We start from the raw sequence: 25,705 nt of genomic DNA, 5'->3' as shown, positions 1-25,705 counted from the left end.
AGCGTATACAGTCCTGGTTGTAACTGGAAAGGAGATTAGTCAGCATGAATTTATTTACACGCTGAAATGTAAAATACTTTATGAGTTTGTTGATTTTGATTGATAATCCCTGCTCCTAAACTAGTGCAACATCTGTAATAATTGTGTTAATTCCCTAGTCTTCTGAAGCATGCACAACATCCAACTCGAACAACGTACACAAACCACTGACATATGCACACATGGACACGTGCAAACACACACGCGTACAAAGGAACACTACCCCACGCGTGCACAACCATACATCCAGGCATAACTACTCACACAAATTTATACAGTTCTCTCTCTCTTTCACACACACACACACACACACACACACACACACACAGGCAAATGCACACAGCAATTTTTCGCACAAACGCGCGCGCGCACACATACACACAAGTGTAAAGCGCACCTACACATGCACACTTGCATACTGCTTTGCACACCTGAGAGAAATTTAGTTTCTCTCTTTCTCTCACACGCATCCGCGCTCAAATGCGCACGGCCATTCCTCACACACACTCACACACTTCATATTCCCTCAGTGCAACATTTGCAGAGTAATGCTAATGCAACCTGGTTACTTACGAAATTTAGGTCTGATGACGGAGTGAGTGCCAGTGGTCGATTCCCCCAATTTCGATAGCGTCCAGGATGGCGTGGAGTCGTGCAGGAAGAATTTGCTTGAAGAGGTAGAATAGGGCACTGTCTGCCAGGGAGTGCCATGGGTGGCAGTGGGTGTGAGGCGGTAGGATGAAGTTCCCGGGGCACTGGAGGTGAGCGGGGCCCTTGGTCTCGGCGTCGGGGTCGAGGGGCTGTGGAGGGCAGTGGTGGAGTGTATTGTACCCTGGGTGGCGAGCCTAGGCGTGACGGACATTGTACCCCGGGTACTGGGGCTAACAGTACTGGTGGGAGGGTTTGCAGCAGCGTACGTGGTAGTGGTCTCTGCATGCTTGGGGACAGAGCTTGGTTTGGAGAGGAAGATGGGATCTTGCCCAACGGGGTTGGATTCCAGTTGATCCGACGGCACATATTCCTTGACCGATCCCACCACAATCCACCTGAGCAGCATCAAGCTGAGTCCGAGCCCAATGAATCCAATGAGAAGAGGGACGACGCACAACCAGGTTTGCTGGCGAGGCCACACAATGCACCCACTGCAGTGTAAAACCCGGGATGGTGGAGAACTCTCCTGTTCCTCTGTCGGATTAGCACCTTCCGAGTCTGCAGAAACAACAGGAAAAACAGGTGGAGCTGAAGAGATACCTCCTTCACTCATCCTGTAGAGAATGCCAAGCTCTCGAGCCCACAGACAGACATCAGGAACACATTGCCCAGGGATCAAAGAGGCCGAAAAAACAGACAGGGCGAGTGCATTGGGTAGAAAAATTCCCCCCTTCTCCCGTCAGCTGCAGGATCTGGCGGTCATGGAGCAATCATCTGGCGGGGAGAACTTGGCGATGCGGGAGAGGTGCTGAGTCAGCTACATCACATCGCTTGCCCGTTTCTCTGCTGGGACTGGCCTCACGCCTTCTCTCCTTGGCTCTCCCTCGCAGACTCAGTTCACCTTCCAGCGGAGAGCATCTTCGGGAGCCCGGCGTTCCCCGGCACTAGCACACACCCAGGCAGACACACACGCACACACACAAAAACGCAAACACACACACACATACACACACACACACACGCGCGCACACACACTCACACACACAAACACACGCACACACACACACACACACAATCTACTGCTTCTTTTTCACCGGACCCCACAACCATCCGATCGCTGGCCGTCAGAAGCAACAGAGCAGCATAATGCACCTGCTAATCTCGCGTCGGTATCCAACCCTTGCCCAGTACTTAAGGACACAAACCAATCGGCTTGCTGGGAGGGAGGACTGCTTGCTGCAGACAAGGGAACGGCATCGGCGGAGCCGCCTGACATTGCATGTTGAAATCTAGCAGCTTCCTACCACGCCAACCCTCATCGCTGACAGAGACAAGAGGCAAAAGAGGAGGAACGACTCAAGAATGTGCGGCTTAGCGTGGAGCACAAAATGCAGAAACTGCAGAATGCCTATCGGGTGTCGGGTTGGAGATATTATTGCGCCCCTCCCAACCCCCTAATGCAAAAATGGAGGTAGAATCTCTCAGCATAAATAAATGATCCTTCCCAAATTCCCCTCGGGAGCTCCGGGCCCATTCCTTAAGCTTCTGTCTCCTCAGGAGTCAGAAGATGTTAATCTGCTAGCGGGCGTTCTAATTCATTTTTCATAAAGTGATGGCCAATAAAAGACCCAGGCTTTGTTTGTGTGGGGAGAAGGTGCTGCCTGTGCACTCTTGATTAAGAAGCAGAACTCAGTAAGAGGCATGTCCCGGAGCCATGCTGTGCATCCGCAACGAATCTTAGAGTCAAGGACAAGGAGAAAAGGGAAGGTATGTCGAGGGAGCTTTCAGCAGTGCTGCTCGCGTTAACTAGAACAGTGCCGGGCTGCCTGCTCACCTCGTCCAGTGCCTTCCCCTGTCACTCGGTTTCCAACAACCCTTCCTTCATTTAACCTTTATTCCGGGAGAAATGATACACGTAATCAAACACTTCAGCTTCTGCCTTCGGAAAGAACTAATGCAGTCATACCTGGGATGAGTTGCAAGCTGGAATCCACCCGGGGGAGGGGGTGGGGGTGGGGTTCAGGGCTTTATGTACAAAAGACCATTAATCTGCTGATAAGTTTTAGGCTCAATCCGGTGGATTGATTGGGGTATAATCAATAGAATAACAGATACAGTGGGGTGAGTTAAAGGCTGTAATATAATGGAGGAGGTGAGCAGAGGTGTAGGTGGGATTGTATTTCAAATAACACACAACTCGGGAATGGATCATACCCTGGAACACTGAGGTTCTGGGGCTTTATATATTACAAATACACGCGTGCACACGCACACACACACACACACACACACACACCTCTCTCTCTCTCTCTCTCTCTCTCTCTCTCATTTCAAGGTTTATGTTTGGGATGAGCCCTAGACAGTAATCAAATACAGCAAAAGTGCCGGGGGAACTTAGCTGGTCAGTCAGCCTCTGTGGAGGGAAATGGACAGCTGATGATCAATCAGACAGACAAGAAATTAATGCAGATGGAGTACAGACGAGGGGAGTGCAAGGCTATGCACTTTGGCATGAAGAATAAAGGTGTAGACTTATTGTCCTTATTGTCTGAATAAAGCAAATATTCAAAAATGTGAAATGCAAAGGGACTTGGGAGTCCTAGTGCAATATACTTGCATATTGAGCAGACAGGAAGGGAAATGCAATGTTAGCACACTTTTCAAAAAGCCTGGTATATAAAAGCAAGAATGAACTACTGAGTCTTCATAAAGGGTTGGTCAGACCACATTTGCAACATTATGAGCAATTTTGTGTCCGATGTCTAAGGAAGGACATGCTGGAGAGCATCCAGAGGAGTTTCACTTTGATGATTCTAGAAATTCAAATTTAATGTATGGGAGGGGGCATGTTCAATGCCTCTGGGCCTGTACTTGATGGAGTTCAGAAGGATGGGGGGGTGGATCTCAGTAAAACTGACCGAGTACTGAAAGGTCTGGATAGAGTGGATGAGGAGAGAATATTTCTATTAATAGGAGAGTCTAGGATCTGAGGGCACACCCTCAGAATAAAGGAATACACCTCTGAACTTGTGGTGTGGAGGAATTCAAAGAGCGGTAAATCTGTGAAATTTGTTGCCAAGGAGAGCTGTGGAGGCCTAGCCATTGGCTGTATTTAGGCAAAGATCAGTAGGTTCTTGATTGGTAAACGGGTTAAGAGTTACAGGGAAAAGGTAGGCGAATAGAGTTGAGGCAAAACAAATTAACTATGCTTGAATGGCAGAGCAGGCTCAATAAGCAGAATGGCCTAATTCTGTTCTTATATCTCATGGTCTTAATGTCATCTCAGTTCATAACATCAACTGCCAGTTTCCCCTCACAGATGCTGCCTGGCCTGCTGAGTTCCTCCAGCAGTTTGACTATTTAGCTCCAGATTACAATCTCTTCTGATCTGGTTTAATCTATGAACAATGGGATGCCCATGATTGAGGTACTGCCTGAAATTAATTAAGGAGTTGGAGTAAATTTATACTTAGCTCAATACTCCAAGTGTGGCCTCACCAACAACTTGCATGACTGCAACATAACTTTCCTACTATTAAACTTAATGTCCTGACTGATGAAGGCCAGCATGCTAAGTGCCTTCGCCACCACCCTGTTGATTTGTTCAGACACTTTCAGCAAATTGTACACTTATTCTCCCAAATCCCTCTGTTCCACTGCACCAGTCCATGCTCTGCCATTAACTGTATATGTCCTCCCCTGGTCTGAATGTCCAAAATGCATCACAACACACTCACCAAAGTTGAAATCCATTTGCCATTCCTCCCCCCATCTCTCTAACTGATCAAGATCTCTTTGCAATTCATTGTAACCTGCTACATTATCAACAAGAGTCCCTAACTTAGCTTCATCAGCAAACTTACTCATAGTGCCATGTACATTCACATCCAAATCATTTACATACATAATGATAGCAAATGTCCCAACACTGACCACTGGGCCACTGCACTGGTGTGAGGCCTCCAGTTGGAGCATTGACCTTCAACTCTCACCTTCTTGCTTCTGTTACATCGACTGTGGATTTTCCGCCACAGACTCTGACTGACTCTCTGAGTTGCTCCAGCAGTTTGATTTTATTGCTCCAGATTGTAACATCTGCAGTCTGCAATTTAATCAGGAATTTGGGCTGGTTTACATCTGGAATATTTGATGGCCAGGATTGAGATACAGCCTCGAATTAGTTGAGTCTGCTGGAGGGATGAAGTTGATCAATGGAAGAAAGTGGACAGATGATGAGTCTTGACCTGAAATGTTGACTGTCACTTTTCTCCCACAGAAACTACCTGACTTGCTGAGTTCCTCAAGCAATTTGTTGTTCCACTCATCATCTGTCCACTTTCTTCCATTGATCAGCTTCATTCCTCCAGGAATTTGGCTTTTTCAATGGTGATTAGATTAAAAGCAGAGGATGATGGTTGATGGTCAACTTTCTATAATATTTAAAGACATGCCCCTTTCTCAGACTTGTCTGCTGCTTATCAACCCAATATCTGAATATTGTCCTGATCTTGCTGCATTCAGGTAAAAGCCACCTTTCACACTGAGGAGATGGAGATGAATACGGTCATTATTTGATCTACATACATTCAACATACGGGTATCAGAAAACACCCTAACTTAACATTGAAGAAAGGTCTTTGATGAAGCAGTTGAAGATGGTTGGGCCTACTGGATAGCCATTACAAAACCTTGCTGGCATTGAGATGATTGCTCTTTGACAACCACAAGATCACAGGAGGTACAGATATCTAAATATAAGTCAAAGGTTAGAATCTAATTGCCATGTTTGATTTGGTGGAGGACGTTGGTGGTATTTGGGTGTGGGGTGACAGTAGAGGTTCATTAAATAAAGCAATGGGTATCTGGCAAGGAGTTACATGACTCTGAGGGTTTTGTGTGGAAAGGCTGGTGGGGTGGTTTGTAAAATTACAGGTACCTGGTACCACTCACAAGCTGGAATATGGTCACAGGCTTTTGTTGAATAAAGTATAGAATTACTAATACTTGTGAGTGAGGTATAGGTCAGTATCTAATGAATGAACCATAAGAAAATAAAAACATAAGAGAAAGGAGCAGACTTAGGCCATTTGGCCCATCAAGTCTTGATGGGCCAAATGGCCTAAGTCTGCTCCGCTATTTCATCATGGATGATCCATTTTCCATCTCAATTCTCCTGCTCTCTTCCCACAACCTTTCATGCCCTGACTACTCAAGAAACTATCAACTTCCACCTTAAGTACACCCAATGACCTGGACTCCATGGCTGCTTGTGCCAGCAAGACCCAGAGGTTCACCACCCTCTTGCTAAAGAAAGTTCTCCTCATCTCTGTTCTAAATGGACATTATCTAATTCTGAAGATATGCCTTTAAGACTCGCCTGTTTTAAAAAGCATTTTCCCAACGTCCAGTCTATCTAGACCTTTCAACATTCGATATGTTTCAATAAGATCCACCTTATTCTTCAAAATTCCAACAAGTAAAGGCCCAGAGCCATCAAACACTCCTGATATGATAAACCTTTCATTCCTGGAACCATTCTCATGAACCTCCTCTAAACCCTCTCCATTGTCAGCACAACCTTTCTTAGATAAGGGGACCAAAACTGCTCACAATACTCCAAGTAAGCCTCATAAGTGCCTTGTAAAGCTTCAGCATTCCATCCTTGCTTTTATATTCATAGCATTGTTTTGTGTTGGTTGTTCCGTTTCACACCTTGTGGCATTAGGTGGCATCTTTACTGTTTCCTTAGCGTTAGGCTGTTTTTTTTATGAGGTGGGGTTACTAGCTCGACACTCAACCCAGCATGAAATGGGCCAGCAGGATTCCAACCCAGGACCATTCACCTCGCAGTCTGGTGTTGATGCCACTACACCACTAGCCAGCTAACATTGCTTTTGCTTACAGATTTTTGAATTTTATGCCCGTTTAGAAACTAGTCTGCACTTTTGTTCCTTCTACCAAAGTTCATGACTATACTCCTGACACTATTTCATTTGCCATTTCTTTGCCCATTCTCCTAATCTGTTTAAGTCCTTCTGCACTTCCCTGCTTCCTCAACACTACCTGCGTCCACAAACTTGGGCACAAAGCCATCAACACTGTCATCCAAATCATTGACATATAACATAAAAAGAAACAGATACAAAATCGACCGCTGTGGAATATCACTAATCACCAGGAGCCAATCAGAAAAGGCTCCCTTTATTCCCACTCTTTGCCTTCTGCTACTTAGCCAATACTCTATCTATGCTAGTATATTTTTGGTAATACCATGGGCTCTTATCCTGTTAAGCAGCATCATGTATGGTACTTTGTAAAAGGCCTTCTGAAAATCCAAGTCATCAGCATCCACCGATTCTCCTTTGTCTATCCTGCTTGCTATTTCTACAAAGAATTCCAAAAGATTTTTCAGGCAAGATTTTCCCTTAAGGAAACCATGCTGACCATAGCCTATTTTATCAGGTGCCTCTAATTACCATGAAACCACATCCTTAACAATTGTCTCCAAATTCTTTCCAGCTACTGAAGTCAGGCTAACTGACCTATAATTTCCCTTCTTGCTCCTCTGTCCCTTCTTGAAGAGTGGATTGGCATTTACAATTTTTCAGTCCTCCAGAAGCATGCAAGAATCTTGAAAGATCTTTGCCAATTCTTCCACAATCTCCCCAGTCACCTCTTTCAGAATCCTGGGGTGGAGTCCATTTGTCCAGGTGACTTACCCACTTCCCAAGCATCTTCTCTCAAGAAATAACAATTGCACTCACTTCTACCCATTATACTCACGAACTTCCAGCTTACCACTAGTGTCTTATACAGTGAAGATGGATACAAAATATTCATTTGGTTCATTCGCCATTTCTTTGTCCCCCATTACTAGCTCTCCAGAGTCATTTTCTACTCTTGCCTCTCTTTTACTCTTCATGTTTCTGAAAAAACTTCTTTTTTTTAACATCAATGGGTAGATTACTTTCATATTTCATCTTTTCCTTCCTTATGGCATTCTTGGTTGCCTTCTGTTGGTTTTTAAAAGCTTCTGAATCCTCTAACTTCCCACTAATTTTTGCTCTATTTTGTGCCCCCTTTTGTTTTTATGTTGATTTTGACAGCCACGGTTGAATCATCTTCCTTTAGAATGCTTTTTCTTCTTCTTTGGGATGTACTTACCCTGCACCGTCCGAATTGTTTCCAGAAACTCTAACCATTGCTGTTCTGCAGTCATCACAACTTGCGTCCCCATCCAGTCAACTTCGGCTGGCTTCTCTCTCGACACTATAATTCCCTTTATTCCACTGTAATACTGATACATCTGATTTCAGTTTCTCCCTTTGAAATGTCAGAGTTCAAGGTGAAGTTTATTATGATAGCTGTCTCCTGGGGGTTCCTTTACCTTAAGCTCCCTAATCAAACCTAGTTCACCACACAACATCCAATCAAGAGTAGCTTTCCCCTGTGGGCTCAACCACAAGCTGCTTATAAAGTATTCTACAAATTATCTTTCTTGGGATCCAACATCAACCTGTTTATCTGCATGTTGAAATTCCCCATGACTATTGTAACATTGCCCTTTTGACATGTCTTTTCTGTCTCCTATTGTAATTTGTAGCTCACATCCTGGCTACTGTTCATAGGCCTGTGCATAACTCCAACCATGGTCTTTTTAGGCTTACAGTCTCTCAACCCTGCACACAAGGGGATTCTACATATTCTGATCCTGTGTCACTTCTTTCGAAGGATTTGGTTTCATCTTTTATCAATAAAGTCACCCCATTCCCTCTGCCTACCTGCTTGTGCTTTTGATACAATGTGTATCCTTGGATGTTAAGATCCCAACTATGATCGTATTTCAGCCATGACTCTGTGATACCCATTACGTCATACCTATCAATCTTTAACTGCCCTACAAGATCATCTACCTTATTCCATATGCTGCATACACTAAAGTATAACACCGTCAATCCTGTATTCATCACTCTTTTCGATTTTGTCCCCAGATTATACTGCAGCTCATGTCACTGACTGCAACTTTACCCTATTATCTTCCTGTCCTTCCTGAAAGTCTCACTATACACTGCATCTAGTTGTACACCAACTGTCCCATCCTCAACCCAATCACTCTGGTTCCCATACCCCTGCCAATTTAGTTTAAAACCTCCCCAATGGTTCTAGCAAACCTGCCAACAAGGATATTGGTCCCACTCGAGTTCAGGTATAACATGTTCCTTTCGTACTGGTCATATCTTCTCTCGAAGAGATCCCAATGATCCAGAAATCTGAAGTCCTGTCTCCTGCATCAGTTTCTCAGCACCACATTCATCTGCCATATCGTCCTATTCTTACCCTCAATGATGTGTGGCCCAGGCAGCAATCTGGAGATTACTGCTTCTCAGCTTTCTATCTACTTCCCTAAATTCTCTCTTCAGGACCTCCTCCCTTTTCCTACCTATTTTATTGAGTCAATATGTGCCAAAACTTCAGGCTGCTGCCTCTCCCCTTTTAGAATGCTATGGACCCAATCCAAGATGTCCCTGACCCTGGAACCTGGGAGGCAACTTACCATCTGGGTGATAGAGTTAATGAACACTGTATCAGGCCCTTCAGCCCATTTCATCCATGTAAAAAAAATCAAATCTCCAGCAATAAATTACAGACTAGAATCTAATCGAGAGTATTGTTGGGCTTATACGCAGAACAATAGATAACTAGAAGTGTGTTGAATACTGGAATCTAATTGAAGAATCCCAGCTGTTTGTTTATGGAATAACAGATGGAAATCTAATTGAGGGGCTGCGTGGGATTTAAATATAGATCAGATAACTACAGTGAGTTAAGCAACAATATAATCTAAGATGCCCCAGTATGGTTCCTCTCTTGTCCATATAATATATATTGTCCTTGAATTTCCTCATCTATCTGCCAAATCTACTCATATCTGGTGTAAACTTCCTGTAGTAACTTGGTCCCAAAAACCAGTCCTGACTTGATCATTGCAGTGGTCTACAGATAGTAAACCACACTGAACAGCCAGTTTTCAACACACTTACAGTTACCTTCTGTCCTGCATATAAATCAAACAATACTGTCAATTGGGTTTCTGTCTGTCGCTCAGCAAGATGTTGTGAACCAACTATGCCACAACTTCTGGCTTGGTTGGCTACCAAAGGCGTCAAATGGGTTGAAGGTTGGTTCCCACCTCTAACAGAATTCAAAATTCTTCAAAGTCTGTAAAAAAAATTAAACATCTGGTTAAAGTCATTAAAAGATGTCAAAGCAATAGAAGTGAAAACATTTTGGAATACAAGAAAGCATACAAACAATTAAATATGTCTAAATTAATCAATAAACAAGTATAATTTACCTCCCTCTCTACCAGCTGTTCCTTTTCATTGTATTGAATGGAGTTACTCACCTGTCACAGATTCAGGCAGTATTTTCCCCATAATAAATGTTAGGAAGCAATAGGAACATCATGCTCCACTGCTGAGCTCCGTGGTGGGCCCAGCATTGTAACTCAGTAGAAAAGATTGTTGCGATTAAAGCTTCTGCATCTTGATACACTTGCGTAGGGGTTCTATGATTCCTCAGAGTGATAGAGCTACTTCAGATTTCCAATGCCTTGAAAAACTGTTGACATTATTGCAAGAACCTCAGGATATTAAAGGAGCAGTTGTTCCATCATTTCTAGGCAGATACCATTTTCCTGGTGAAACACCTATTTTGCTTTCAATGGGGTCTTTCTATCAAATGCAGTTTGGATGGCCACTTTGATGACTCCTCTGTTGAGTCAAGAACTATGACACTGAGTGCCCATGACTTTTAATCTTCATCCCACTTCCACTCAGTTCCATAAAACCTCGGCTTCTTATATTCTCAATGATCTGTTGAGGAATAGCCCTTTGTCAGTTGATTCAGCATATCAAAGACTCCCAAATTCATGATTTTTCAGATTCTAACCACCATTCCTATTCCCATATTTGCTCATCAATTATTATAATCATTCTGCTGTTCCATCTACATCTCCAATTACATAAAAGCCATCTAATCACCAACCTTTTACAAAAGATTATTGACCTGAAATATTAGTTTAATCAAGTTCTTCTTCATTTGGTGGTTTCATAGAGAATAACTTAACTTACTGCTTGTAGCTGATGTGTCACTGTGCTGTCAGACATTACTGCATCCAAGGGTGAACACAAGGTGGTGAAGGGCCCATATCTGTCTCCTTGTTCAACTGAAGGAGGATATAGGCATTGGATGGGAAAGGCAAGTGGTCTTGTTTGGATTTCTTTATTTTTATTACTACTGTTAATTAAACTATATCAAAAACCCGTGTGGCGATGTGATGCATTCACTGCAACTGTTGCTTCACGGCTCCAGTGAACTGAATTCAATCCTGAATTTGGGTGCTGTCCTTGTAGAGTTTGCACGTTCTCCCTGTGACTGCATGGGTTTCCCATGGGTGATCCAGATTCCTCCTGCGTATAAAGATCTGCAGGTTTGTATGTTACTTGTCTGCTGTGATTTGCCCCTTGTTTGGGAGGAAATGAGAGAATGTAGGGAGAATAAAACAGAATTGGTGTAAGTAGGTGCTTGATGGGCTGAAGGCCTGTTTCCATGCTGATTGGCTTAATAGAACATAGAACAGCACAGCACAGTATAAGCCCTTTTGCCCACAATGTTGTGCTGACCTTTTGGCCCATTTCTTAATCAATCTAACCATTCCATCCTACAAAGTTCATATCCCTCCATTTTTCTTTCATCCATGTACCCTTCTATTTAATGTTATCTATTTTTCCAGCTTTCTTTAATTAATCTTTTACTGTCTTAAAATTATTCAGAAAAATTTCAACATAAGTGTCTTGATTTGGTCAGATCTTCAGGATCCACTGATTGAGGACTGATGTTCCTCACAGCTGCTCCATCCTAAGGCTATGGCCTTGAGGTCTATGGTGGAGCCACTCAAGTCTGGAACGTCCATGTACCACACTCCACACTCCACTGCCAGTCCTACTGATTGCTTCCTGAATTTTCTGTACTTCTTTCTTTCTTTACTTCTTTCTGTACTTCTTTCTTTCTGTACTTCTTCTGTACTTCTTTCTGAATTGCTTCTGAATTTTCTGTACTTCTTTCAGATTTCCTGTATCTGCCAGATTTTGTTTCATGTAGAGAAAAGAGAATTGCAGATGCTGCAAATCTGAAATAAATCTTGGAAATTCTGGAAACACTCAGCACGTCAGGCAATATCTATGTGGAGAGAAACAGAAGTTTACATTTCAAGTTCTTGTCAAGGGTTGGACTCCCATTGTTAGATAGTGCCTGCTTATCCTTGACTCCCCTGGTAGTAGAATTAGTTTCGCTCCATCTGTCTTCAATATTTTGAATACTTTGACTGAATCACCCTTTAAGTCCTGGCTTATGTAATATCCCCTCATAACTGAACCATTGTGTTCCAGAAATCTGTGCTGTGACCAAGCAATTGGTGTGGTGCCCAGAACTGATCAGTGTCTCACCTGTGTTGTAACAAACCTCTTGTATGGACGAAGCACAACTTCATTGTTCCGAAAACAAATAATTCAGTCTTCTCAAGGTAAAGGTCACTATTCCATTAGGCTTAATGATTATTCTCCATCCTTTTAATGAAACATTACTAATCCATTATTTTAGAGTCCTTCTGATCCTTGGTGGCTTCCATTTACATTTCATCCTGCATTTTGTTCATATTTGCTGTTATGTCTGCTGCCTACACCTCATGTAAATATCTCTGGTATGAATAGTGCTCAGTGTAAATCAGGCTGCCATTTATTTGCCCAGTTTTCAAACAAACATAGATAATATCTCTATAATATGATGTATGCACATGCCCTGATTATATCGTTGATTTTCTGTGCTGCAGCCCTACACCAAATTCTTGTGAACTCCACATTCTGCTCTTCCACCTCCTCAGATAGTTTTCTAACCCGATCAAAAATATGCCTTTCATTTCATGAGTTTGGCCCTTGTGAGAGATTTCTTGAGATGGCTTCATGAAGTTGTTAGCAATGCAAACTATTATGTTAAGTAATTTTGTGAGACCTCCCGTTTAGTTTAGAATAATTTGTTCGTTATATGCTATGCTGTATGACGTGGGTTATCACAGGTCTTTCCATGACTATGATTGTTCTTGGCGAATATTTCTACTGGAGGGGGTTTGCCATTGTCTTCTTCTGGGCAGTGTCTTTACAAGACAGATATCCCCAGCCATTATCAATACTCTTCAAAGATTGTCTGCTTGGCTTCAGTGGTCACATAATCAGGACTTGTAATATCCACCAACTGCTCATACAACCATCTACCACCTGCTCCCATGGCTTCATATGACCCTGATCGGTGGGGGGGGGGGGGCTAAACAGCTACTGCACCTTGGCCAAGGGTGACCTGCAGGCTAGCGGAGAGAAGGAGCACCTTACTCCTCCTTTGGTAGAGAAGCATTTCCACCCTGCCACCCGACACTCTACAATATGCTACCTATTAGCGATCTTCACTATACCCAGTCATGGCCACAGTTTTGTGTTTCCCTCTTTCAAACTCAATCATACTTTAGTCAATATAAGACAAATGTTCACGTGCAATTAGGCTGTTAAATCTGGCTCATTACTCAATATTAAAACTAATATGGTTTGCTTCTACATTTGTTCTAGAACATATTAGAACAAATGTGTTTGCTGTTTTCAGGAATTCATCTTCATTCTGTGTCTTCTAAACAATGTGTGCATGATTCTAGCCAACAGGTCCATGTCAACATGCCAACCATTTTCTCAATCCTCACTGCGATATTACAACGGAAGAACCTCCACTAGAACAATTCTTCAGTGTGAATGGGAAATTAGTTAACATCTGCCTCTACACCAGGACTAAGGTTATGCCCAACCCAATTATCCATTTGCAGAACATTGAAAAGCCTATGTGTGTCCACAGTTGGGAGGCTGAGTTCCCAACAAACTCATTCATTAAAATGTTCAGTAGAATGGACTTCTCATTACCTCAACCTGAACATCAATTACTTTAGCATCTGGTAATTTCTTCACCTTCTCCCTTCTCTCTTCTTCCATTCCCCATTCTGGATCTCCTCTTAACTCTTCTCTTCTCCTTACCTGTCTATCACCACCCCCTGGCACACCTCCTCGCTCTCTGTCTCCCATGGTCCACAATCCTCTCCTATCAGATTCTTTCTTGTTCATTGCTTTACCCTTTCCACCTATCACCTCATAGCTTCTCACTTCATCCCCTCCTCCCTCACCCACCTGTCTTCCCTTCATCTGGCTTCACCTATCTTGTTCTAGCTTGTCACCTTCCCCACCCCTCCTTCATATTCTGGTTTCTTCCCCCTTCATTTCCAGTCCTGATAAAGAATCTTGGCCTGAAACATTGACTCTTTACTCCTTTCTGTAGATGCTGCCTGACCTGCTGAGTCCCTTCAGCATTTGTGTGTGTTACTCTGGATTTCCAGCATCTGCAGAATGTTTCAAAACGAGAGTGATGTAAACAAAGCTCCTTTCCTGCTGCACTGACCTCTGATAGTAAAGATTCAAGAAAACCCTGCAAAGTATGAGCCTCTTTCCATATCTTAGGCTCCATATCCTGGAAGAAGAAGTCCATCATCATCTTCAGCATCCCAGCACAGTCTTATGCTGTCCAAGAGAAAGAGTGTCTTAAATCATTACCTCAAACCAGTTGCAGAGCTGATGATTTATCACTGATGCCCACTCTCCTGTGTACTGCCTACCATAAGCACCTCAGACCACCTGATAGGTACCTCCAATGCTGTCTCTGCAAAGCCCTCCAAATCCATTAGCAGAACAAGAGAGACAATGTCAGGATCCTTGATGCTGTGATTATGCTTAACCAAGGGTGAATGGCAAGTGACATGCTTTACATACCTATCACCAAACTCCTGAAGTCAAACACTGGCTGGATCTCCATGCAAGCCAGTGGACAGAGGAAGAGACACAACTAAGATCTCAAAATTTCCTTGACAATCCCATCACTGATTGATAGGAGTTCTTGGCCAGTGATCTGATAAAAAGGAGCATCCAGCTTGGCACTGAGCCTATCAGGAATAGCAGGAGAGTACCACCTCCCACACCACCCAGCATCCTCGCCATCAAATCCCGAACTCACCAACAGCAAATTTGCTGATTAAAGAGACATCCCATTAAAACTGAGGTGAGGGAGAATTTTTTCAGCCAGAGGGTGGAGATGCTGTGGAATTGTTGCCATTGAGGGCTGTGGAGACCAACTCATTGGGTTTACTTAAGACAGACATTAATAAGCTTTTGGTTGGTAATTAGGTTAATGGTTATGGCGGAATGATAGGAGAATGGTGTTGAAAAGAAAACAGGCATGGCAGAACAGAATCAACGGGCCAAATATCCTCCTATATCTTTTGGTCTTATTGCCTAATTCTTTACATTCAAATTGGCCACATCATGAACTACTGAACTGGAATGAAAGCAGTCAACATAGATCCTGAAGGACTGACTAAGAAAAGTTTACACATAGGAATGTAGAAATTAGGTGCAAAAATTGGTGATGTGGACTCTGTTGTCTGTGTTGCCATTCAATAAGATCCTTTCCAATCTGACCTTTAGCTTCATCTCCTGCTACCTGCAACTTGAGTCTCCACACTTGAATTTTGTTGGTTTTCTGAATATGGTTTGGTACCATCTTAAGAGACAGTTTCACAGTGGTTGCAGTGTGCTGTTCTGATTTTCTCTGCTTGCAATTCAAAGAACAATTACTACTAGTCTAAGTGCATGAATGAGTGATGTAACATTCAGTTCCAGATGCCAGTTCAGAAGAACCCAGAAAATACTATATTGGCAAACACGGTGCACACGGTAAGTAAAAGTGGGTGAGTTACAAATTTTCAAAATTATGTCAAAACTCCCCAATTTAAAATGCAGTAATTGCAGGTAGAAGGGGAGCACTGGGTGCGATTACAAAAACAACATGAATATTGCAAGATTCTGGAAATACCATGAAGCTCCAAAGTTATTTATTATTTACTACAGCTTTTGAGCATGTTTTTTAAAATCAAACAGCAAGGCTTTGGGCAACATTCATGAAGAAAATTGAACATCAAAAGAATTGCAGATGCTAAAGATCTGAAATAAAAACAGGAAGTTCAAAACACTCAGCTGGTCAGGCAGCATCTGTGTAGAAAGAAACAGTTTACATTTCAGGTAGAAGGCACTTCATTCAAACTTATGCATGAGCATTTCCTTGATTTTAATTTCCCATTGAATCAACTGCAACTTCTCTTCTAAGAATGTAAGTATAAAGAAGTTCTGCTCCTCTCAATTACACTCAGTGGCCACTTTATTACATACCTCCTGTTCCTAATAAGTGTATGTTTGTGGTCTTCTGCTGCTGTAGCCCATCCACTCCAAGATTCAATGTGCTGTGCATTCAGAGATGCTCTTCACCACTGATGTAATGCATGCTTATTTGTGTAGCCTTTCTGTCAGCTCGATCTGGCCATTCTCCTCTGACCTCTGTCTTAACAAGGCATCTTTGTCCACAGAACTGCAGCTCACTGGTTGTATTTTTGTTTTTCACACCATTCTCTGTAAACTCTCAGATAGTCAAATCATCCCTTCTGGCACCAACAATTATTCCACGGTCAAAGTCACTTAGATCACAATCTTTCTTCATTCTGATGTTTGGTCTCAACAACAACTGAACATCTTGACCATGTCTGCACGCTTTTATGCCGCGTGATTGGCTGATTAGGTGTTTACATTAACGAGCAGGTATACGAGTGTACCTAATAAAGAGGCAACTGAGTGTATAATGAAGAGCCTTTGGCCTGCAACAATAACACTGTGTCTCTCTACAGATACTGCCTAAGCTGCTGAGTGCTTTCAGCATTTTTTGTCTTTAACCTTGATCAAAGTTCAAAGTTCAGGGTAAATTTATTATCAAAGTACATATATGTCACCATAGACTGCTCTGAGATTCATTTTCTTGCAGACGTTCACAATACAACAAAGAAATACAATATAATCAATGAAAAACTACACACAAAGACTGACAAATAACCAGTTTGCAAAAGAAGACAAACAGTGTAAATTTTAAAAAATAAATAAAGAAGTAAATAAATAATACTGAGAGCATGAATTGTGGAGTCCTTGAAGGTGAGTCCATAGATCGTGGAGTCAATTCAGAGTTGAAGTTATTCTTGCTGGTTCAGTAGCCTGATGATTGAAGGCTAATAACTGTTCCTGAACCTGGTGGTGTGAGACCTAAGGCTCCCCTGCCTCCTTCCCAAAGGCAGCAGCAAGAAGAGAACATGGCCTGGATGCTGCTGATTCTGGATGATGGATGCTGCTTTCTTGTGGCAGTGCTCCTGGTAGGTGTGCTCAGTGGAAGGATACTCTCCACTGTACGTCTATAGAAGTTTGTCAAAGTTTTAAAGACATGCCAAATCTGTGCAGACTTCCAAGAATATAGAGTCACTGTTGTGCCGTCTTACTAATGGCTCTTACGTGCTCGAACCTGGACAGATCCTTTGATATGAAAATGCCCAAGAATTTAAAGTTACTGACCCTCTCCATCTCTGATCCCCTAACGAAACTTGGCTCCTGGACCTTCTTTCTCTTCCTCCTGTAGTCAATAATCAGCTTTTTGGTCTTACTGACATTAAGTGAGAGGTTGTTGTTGTAGTACCATTCAACCAGATTTTCAATCTCCCCCCGACGTGCTGATTCATCACCACTTTCATTCGGCCAGCAACAGTGGTGTCATCAGCAAACTTAAATATAGCATTGGAGCTATTCTTTGCCATACAATCATAGGTATAAAGTTAGCAGAGTAGAGCTAAGCACACAGCCTTGTGGTGCACCTGTGCTGATGGTGATTGTGGAGGACATGTAGTTGCCAATCCATACTGAATGGTGTCTGCAAGTGAGGAAATCAAGGATCCATTTGTACAGGGAGATATCGAGGCCTATGTCTTGAAGCTTAGTGATTAGTTTCAAGGGGATGATAGTGTTGAAAGCTGAGCTGTTGTCAATGAATGAAAAGAGAAGTCACCAGGGTAGTGTAGTGATTAACACAATGCTATTACAGCTCGGGCATCCAAGTCTGCTGATCAATTTCAATATCATCTTTAAGGAATCTGCACTTTCCACATGGAATGTGTGGGTTTGCTCAGGCTGCTCCTGATCCCTCCCATAGTCCAAAGAGATACCTGTTAGTAGGTAAATTGGTCATTATAAATTGTCCTATGTTTAGGCTGGAGTTAAATCTGGGGTTGATGGACAGTGTGGCTCAAAGGGCCGGAAGGGCCCATTCCACGTTGTATCTCAATAAAATTAAATTAAATTAAATAAAAATTTTATCAGCTTGGGTTGCACTCTGAGACCGGCAAGCGTGTTGGCACCACAGAGAGCAAGAAACAACTCATTCACTGTGATTATCAAGTTCATTCAATCAAGCAGAATTGGAACTGTTTCAGAGTTCCATGTATGATAATTGTAACCAGAGGGTAGAAGAATCAATTAGCGATGACATTCTCAATTCTAGGGAATTCCAGGGGTGGCGTTACTAGTCAGGGAAAATGTCATGGCAGTGCTCAGTCAGGACAAACTGGAGAACTCATCTAGTGATGTTTTATGGACAGAATTGAGGAATAAGAAATATATGACCACATTTATGCGATTATATTATAGACCATCCAACAGTCCATGGGATTTAGAGGAACAAATTTGTAGAGATTTGCAGACTATTGCAAGAAACATAAAGTTGTGATAGTAGGTGATTTTAACTTTCCACATATTGAATAGAACATCCATACTGTAAAAGGACAAAATAGGATAGAGTTGGTCATATCTGGTCAGGAATATCTCCTTAATTGGTACATAGAAGTCCCAATGGGAGAGTGTACGATACTTTGTCTCCTAGTAGGGATTAGACAGGACAGGTGTCAGTAGGTTGCATCCAACCAATCTTATAGTGTTTTTCAAAAAAGTTACCTGGAAAGTCAATGAAGGTAAGGCAGTTGATGTTAGCTACATGGACTTAAGGAAGGCATTTGACAAGGTGCCTCATGGAAGGGTGGTCAAGAAGATTTAGTCACTTCACATTCAAGGTGGGATAATAAATTTAATTAGACATTGGCTTTGGAGGAGAAGCAAGCGTAGTAGATGGTTCCCTCCCTGACTGGAGGCTTGTGAGTTTTGGAATGCTGCAGGGATCGATGCTTCATCCATTGTTGTTTATCATCTATATAAATGATTGGGATGATAATGTGGCTAACTGGATCAGCAAGATTGGGGGGTTAGTGTACAACAAGGAAGGCTATCAAAGCTTGCAGAGGGATCTGGACCAGCTGGAAAAATGGGCTGAGAAACCGGCAAATTGAATTTAATGCTGACAAGTGTGAGTTGTTGCACTCTTGGAGGACCAACCAGGGTAGGTCTTACGTGGTAGAACACTGAGGAGTGTAGTGGAGCAAAGGGATCTGGGAGGGCAGGTCCATAAGTCATTGAAAGTGGTGTCACAGGTAGATGGGGTCCTAAAGAAAGCTTTTGGCCTTTACAGATTAAAGTATTGAGTACAGAAGTTGGGATGTTATGTTGAAGTTGTAAAAATATTATTGAGGCCTAATTTGGAGTGTTGTGTACAGTTTTGATCATCTACCTGCAGGAAATATGTAAATAAGATTGAAAGACTACAGAGAAAATTTACAAGGCTATTGTTGGGATCGGAGCAGCTGGGTTATAAGGAAAGATTGAATAGTTGAAATTTATTCCCTAGAATGTAGAAGTTTGAAGTTTGAGGGGAGCCTTGATAGAACTATACTAAATTGTGAGGGGTATAGATAGGGTAAATGCTTTTTTTCCACTGAGGTTGGCTGAGACAACAATTAGAGGTCATGGTTTAAGAATGAAAGGTGAAATGTTTAAGGGGAACATGAAGAAAAACATCTGCACTCAGAGGAGAGTGAGAGAGTGAAACCATCTGCCAGCACAAGTGGTGGATGTGATTTTGATTTCAATGTTTAAGGGAAGCTTAGATAGGTACATGGGTAGGAGGGGTATGGAGGGCTATGGTCCGGGTGCCAGTCAATGGGACTAGGCAGATGAACTGGCCTGGATCTTAATTCTGAGGAAGCTATAAGAGTAGAAGTAGCATTGAGAAATGGATAGATGTTGGGCCAACTTATGATGCTGGTATGAGTTTGCTGGACTGCTGAGAGAGAAATGTGGTGTCAGTGGAGTCCTTCTTCACCAAACTTGATCCCGTGGAGAGTCTTGGCTGCAGAACTGCTGACACAGGAACCTAAGAGGCCAGAAGGCCTGATGCAGTGTTCAGATGATTGTCGAAGGTGGAAGGCTAGGCTACTGATGCCAGGGAATCAGACCAGCTTTTGTTTGCCCACTGAGGACAGCCCATCATTATAACTGCAGCGTATCTGGCAGAAATCTGTAGAAGCAAACAGAGACGTGCAGTTGACAGTTTATCTCAAAATGTCATCATATTATACAGAACAGGAACAGGCCTTTGGCCCACAAAGCCTGTATCAACTGAACCACACTAAACGACTGTCAATTCCATTTTATTCAACCCAAGTTTCTATAACCCTTCCAGATTCTAGAACTACCGTACATGCTGAGGGCCATTCACCTCTCAAGCCTACCTCACTTATTTCTTTGGGACCTATTCCCTTTCACCCTGATTCTCCCAATAGCCAACTACACTAGAGGTACATAGAACATCGGACATTGCAGCTCTGTACAGGCCCTTTGGCCCACTACATTGTACTGAGCTTTTAACCTACTTTAAGGTCAATCTAGCTCTTCCCTTCTGCATAGCCCTCCAGTTATTCTGTAATCCATGTTCCTATCTAGGAGTTTCCTAAATGCACCAACATATCTCCCTCTACAGCCACCCCTGCCATATGTTCCATGCACTCTCAACGCTCTGTGTAAAAAGATTACCTCTAAGATCCCCCTCGAACTTTCCTCCAATCATCTTAAAACTAGCTTCTTCCACCCTGGGGAAAAGACTGGCTATCCAGTTGATCTATGCCTCTTATCATCTTGTACATCTCTACCAAGTCATTTCTCATTCTCCTTCTTTCCAAAGAGAACAGCCTTAGCTCACTCAACCTTTCCTTTTAAGACATGTTCTCTAATCAAGGCAGCATTCTGGTAAATCTCCTCTCCATCCTCCCTGAAGATTCCACATCTTTCCTATAAAACCAAAACTGAACACAATATTCCAAGTGTGGTCTAATTAGTGTTTTACTGAGCTGCAGCATTACCTCACAGCTCTTGATCTCAATCCCATGACTAATGAATGCCAACACACCACCGCCTTCTTAACAACCCTATCAACTTGCATGGAGTGACAATTTTGAGGTATCTACAGACTTGGATCCCAAGATCCCTCTTTTCTCCATGCTGCTAAGAATCCCACCATTCCCCCAGTATTCTGCCTTCAAAGTTGTCTTTCCAAAGTGAATCACTTGCAACAGTCAATTAACTTCACTACCAGCACATCTGTGATACATTGGATGAAACTGGGGAATCCAGGGAAGAGTACAAAGTTACAAGGATACTGTGCAAATTCTTCATGGAGAGTGCTGAAGGTCGGAGCTGCAGCAATGAGCCATGGATTCCTCCAGCTATGTATCATGGTTCTATCCAGTGTTCAGAGACGCATTGTGTACTAGACAAATTGGAACATGCCAACTGACTACACCCAGAGAATGCCAGCAAAGCTAACCATAATATTGCGGGGTTCATAATGATTGGTATCCACACCATGGATGCCAATCTGAAATGAGATATTAGACAGGTAAGCTGCTGGCAGAGTTTAATCCACACTTGGAATATTGTTGGAGTGTAGACCAGTGCTGCACAGGAACAGACCTTTCATCCCAGTGTTGTGCTGACCTAATGAGTAGTCAAATGACCAACTAAACTAATCCTTCCTGCCTGCAGAATGTTCGACTCTTATACATTAATGTGTCTATCTAAGAGCCTCTTGAATGCCTCTAACTACCTACCTCCACCTTCACCCCAGAATGGACATTCCAGGCACCACTGCTCTCTGTGTAAAAAACTTGCCTCTCACATCTCCTTTGAACCTACTCCCTCTCTCGTTAAATGTATACCCTCTGGTTTAAACATATCAGCCCTGGGAAAAAGGTACTCGATGTCTATCTACGCCTCTCATAATCTTATAAACCTCTATCAGATCTCCTCTCAGCCTTCACTGTTTTAGAGAAACCAAGTTTGCAAACCCTCTCCTTATAGCACATGACCTCTAATCCAGGCAGTCTCTTGGCAAACCTCTTATGCACCCTCTCGAAAGCCTGGGCAACCATCTTATAATGGGGTGACCAGATTGTGTTTAGCTACCTGTAATTATGTGTACATTATGAATAATGTATGTTAACTTTATGTTAACTTATGTCAGTCATGTTGTAATATAATGTGCTGCTGCTGCAAAAAGCTAATTTTCATGGCATTCATGTATGCCTATGACAATAAATTTTAAATTGATCGTGTTCTGGTTGCCACACTATAGAAAGAATCTGACTGTGTTGGAGAGACTAGAATTGGGAATTTACCAGGATTTTGCAGGGACTGGAGGACTTCAGAGAAGGGAAGAAATTAGAAATTAGAATTGGATTTTTTGCCCTAGAGCTTAAGAGGCCAAGAAGTTAACCTAATAGAGGAACATAGATAGGGTAGATTGTCAAAAACTTACACCTTCGTAGGGGTTTCAAGATGAAAGGTAGAAATTCTAAAGGGGATCTGAAAGGAAAAGTTTTTTCTACATAAAGAGTGGTTGATATCTGCAATGCACTGCTGGAGGTGGTGGTGGAATTAGATACAATCTCTTCATTTAAGACACAGTTAGACAAACACTTAAATTGACAAGGAATAGAAAAAAATGATTCTAATGTGAGCCAATAGGATTAGGGTAGGTGGGCAGGTGAGTTAGCATGGACAAGAGGGTCTGAATTAAACAGCTCTGTGACTCTGTTGGTAGAAGTTATGGGAAGTGAAAGGAGAACTACTAATAGCCATTAGACTACTTGAATAGCTGGGATAGATTAAGGCAAGGATAGCAGACATGGAGGGCAGAAGGGAGAGAGTAGGAGCAGTTGAGTGCATTGCACCAGAAGAGAATGAAGCCTCATTACATCGAACAGAGAAAGTTAGTAGGGTCATGATACATTGCACCTGAAGCCTTTAGGATGAGTTGCGTTGTGAGTCTAATAAAGGCTTGCAGACACTATGTGCCAGGCAACCTGGACAAGACCGTAATGTGAAGGATCAAAGCATGGGTTCACTGTGACAGTCAATAACCTGTACACGGTGTACAGATTTGGAGATCTGAAATCAGTATTGAAAACAATATTTGAAAAGAAAGAACTTGCAGTTCTTGCTGTCAGAAATGCAATCATCAAAAAATTGTTTTGTATTTACTCAGGAAATGAGATTGTTAATGAGAAGGTTGCATTACAGCAAATGCAGAATATAGGATGGATGGTCGCAAGAGCTGAGGCATCAGCTGGAGATCCCTGGGGATGGAAGAGCTCCACCAGGCTAATTACTGGGATGAGGGAGTTCGCCTACCAAGAGAACATAAATAGTTTGGGATGGTATTCCTTGGAGTTCAATTCAGACATAAAAGATCCCAAGGGAATGACAAGATAGATATTGAGATTTCTGCTCTAGTGAGAGAGGAGACATAGTTACAAGATACATATTTGGGCAGAACAACAGCATAGCGATTAGTGTGATGTTTTTACAGTGCTGGTGATCAGTTCATTTCCCACTGCAGTCTATACAGACTTTATGTTTGTGACTGTGTGGGTTTCCTCCCACATTCCAAAGGTGTATTGGGTAGGGTTAGTAACTTGTGGACATGCTGTGTTCTCGACACTTGTGGGCTGCCCCCAGCACATATTCAGACTGAGCTGGTTGTTAACACAAATGGCACATTTCACCGTATGCTTTGGTGTTTCGATGGACATGTGACAAACAAAGCTAACCTCTAAAGGTAAAGGGCTGGTCGTTTGAAATTGAAATGTGTAAAAAAACATCTTTCAGAGGATAGAAAATCTCTGGAATTCCCTGCCCCAGATGATGTGGAGACCAGCTGAATGGATACATTTACATCTTTGAAAGGCTGGAGAATTGAGAGCCATGGGAAACTGGCACAAGGAGAGATTTAAGACCATGTTCATATTGACTGTTGAGCCAGGCTTGAGGGAACCTGCTGGCCCGCTCTTGCTCCTATCTCCTTCTGTTCTTGTGTTCAAAGATGGAACCCTTAATTCTGGGACCAGAAAGTAACAATGAGCACCTGGAGAATTGTGAAGTGGATATGGTAGCCAATGAGATAGGGGCAGAGAGAGAGTCCTTGATGTCCAGCTCACCCTGATGTAGAAATTTGATAGCTATCTGACAAAATCCTGAAGATGGGAGCACCCACAGCCGCATCCACATGGGGCTAATTTCTTGGGCACACTCAGGGTATGTGTGGACAGACAACAGAAGCCCTGTAGGAAGCAGGTGTCTCAGTAGACTTGGTAGCAGAAGAGGTAAGCATGGGCTTAAGTCAAAATAAATACAAAAAGAACAGGTGACTCTAAGCCTGGGTGTCAAGAAATAAATTTCCTGCAAACTCATGCCAGGGTCAGGCCAAATATGTGGAAAGAGCAACAGAGTCAACATTTCATGTCAATGGCCTCACATCTCACTCCAGAGAAAGGACCTGTTGCCAACTATACTGGCAGTGCTCATAGAGCTCTTGAATGTACTAAACACAGCTAGAATGGGAGGAGGTTCAGAAAGGATGTTTAGTATTAAGGAAACCATTTTGAAGTCTCAGGCTATATCAGAACCCTCTGAATATGTGGGCTCAGTAAGAAGGCCATAGGTGCTGGACACCTGAAGTCTGACCTCTCACCTTTTGCCGAGGCTATTGACCTGAAATGTTAATTGTCTTTATCTCTCTGCTGATGGTGCTTGCCTGGCTGACTATGTACAGCATCTGAGCATAAATGGTATCTGCTCACCAGGGCATGGCTGAATCAAGACCTAGTGTAGAAAAGCCTGGCTGAAGCAAGACCAGAGCAGCAACCCAGAAAACAATGAAGAGGGCAATAAACAGAAGGTGGCGAACTCAACATCTGGAGGCCAGAACTGAAGGCAGATTAAGACAGCCCAGGCCTCAAAGGTGATGAAAGCAATGTTTTTTATTCAAATGCTTTCTCAGGGATTGGGATTTGCTGGCCCTATCTAATTGATCATGACAAGCTGTGGTGAACTGCCCTCTTGAAGTCCTTCTGGTCAAGATGCTATTGGGTAGGAAGGTCTAGAATTTAGATTTAGACCTAGTGACAATAAAGTGCTTGCAATATATTCCAAGTCATAATGGTGTATTGCTTGGAGGGAAACCCACAAGGGATGGTGTTCCCTTGCACCTGTTTTCCTTGTCCTTAACAACAAAGATCTCAGGGTTGCAAGGAGCTTTCAGTGTTACTGAGACAAGTTATGGCAGTGTAGTCTGTGAACTACACACCCGGCAGCCACTGTGCGCTGGTGCTGGAGAGATCGATGGTTTAGGTTGGTGGATGCATTGCCAATTAAGTTGGTTGCTTCATCCTTGATGGTGTCAGTTCTTGAAGCTGCTCTCATCCAGGCAACTGAGGGACCTTCTATCCTGTTCTGGCTTGTCTTATAGATGGTGAAGCTTTGGATGTCAGAAGATGGGCCTATTCAGTACAGGATACCCTTATCCTGCTGAAGGGTGTTGGCCCGAAGCATTGACTGGACTCTTTTCCCTAGATGTTCCTTGGCCTATTGAGTTCCTCCAGTATTTTCTGTGTGTTACTTGGATTTCCAGCATCTGCAGATGTTCTGTTGTTTGTCACTGTATTGAGTTTCTTCTTAATGATCACTCCAGCTGTGGTGATGCTGAGGGAGCTTGGCAAGAAATGCTTTGAATC

The 25,705-nt window shown here is 42.8% G+C and overlaps 1 protein-coding gene across 1 annotated transcript in view; it reads right to left on the bottom strand.

Annotated features, from left to right (window-relative positions):
• Positions 1-1,303, bottom strand: part of LOC132378985 (pro-neuregulin-3, membrane-bound isoform-like) — a 695,506-nt gene extending 694,203 nt beyond the window's left edge. The window contains exon 1 of the mRNA XM_059946404.1: positions 613-1,303. Coding sequence (XP_059802387.1) covers positions 613-1,303 — 691 coding nt within the window. The remainder of the gene's footprint in view (positions 1-612) is intronic.
• Positions 1,304-25,705: the final 24,402 nt, after the last annotated feature.

The sequence above is a fragment of the Hypanus sabinus genome, chromosome 21 (assembly GCF_030144855.1).
Source record: "Hypanus sabinus isolate sHypSab1 chromosome 21, sHypSab1.hap1, whole genome shotgun sequence".
Taxonomy (NCBI): Eukaryota; Metazoa; Chordata; class Chondrichthyes; order Myliobatiformes; family Dasyatidae; genus Hypanus; species Hypanus sabinus.
The sequence above is the reverse complement of the archived record's forward strand: the minus strand, read 5'-3'. Positions and strand labels throughout refer to the sequence as shown.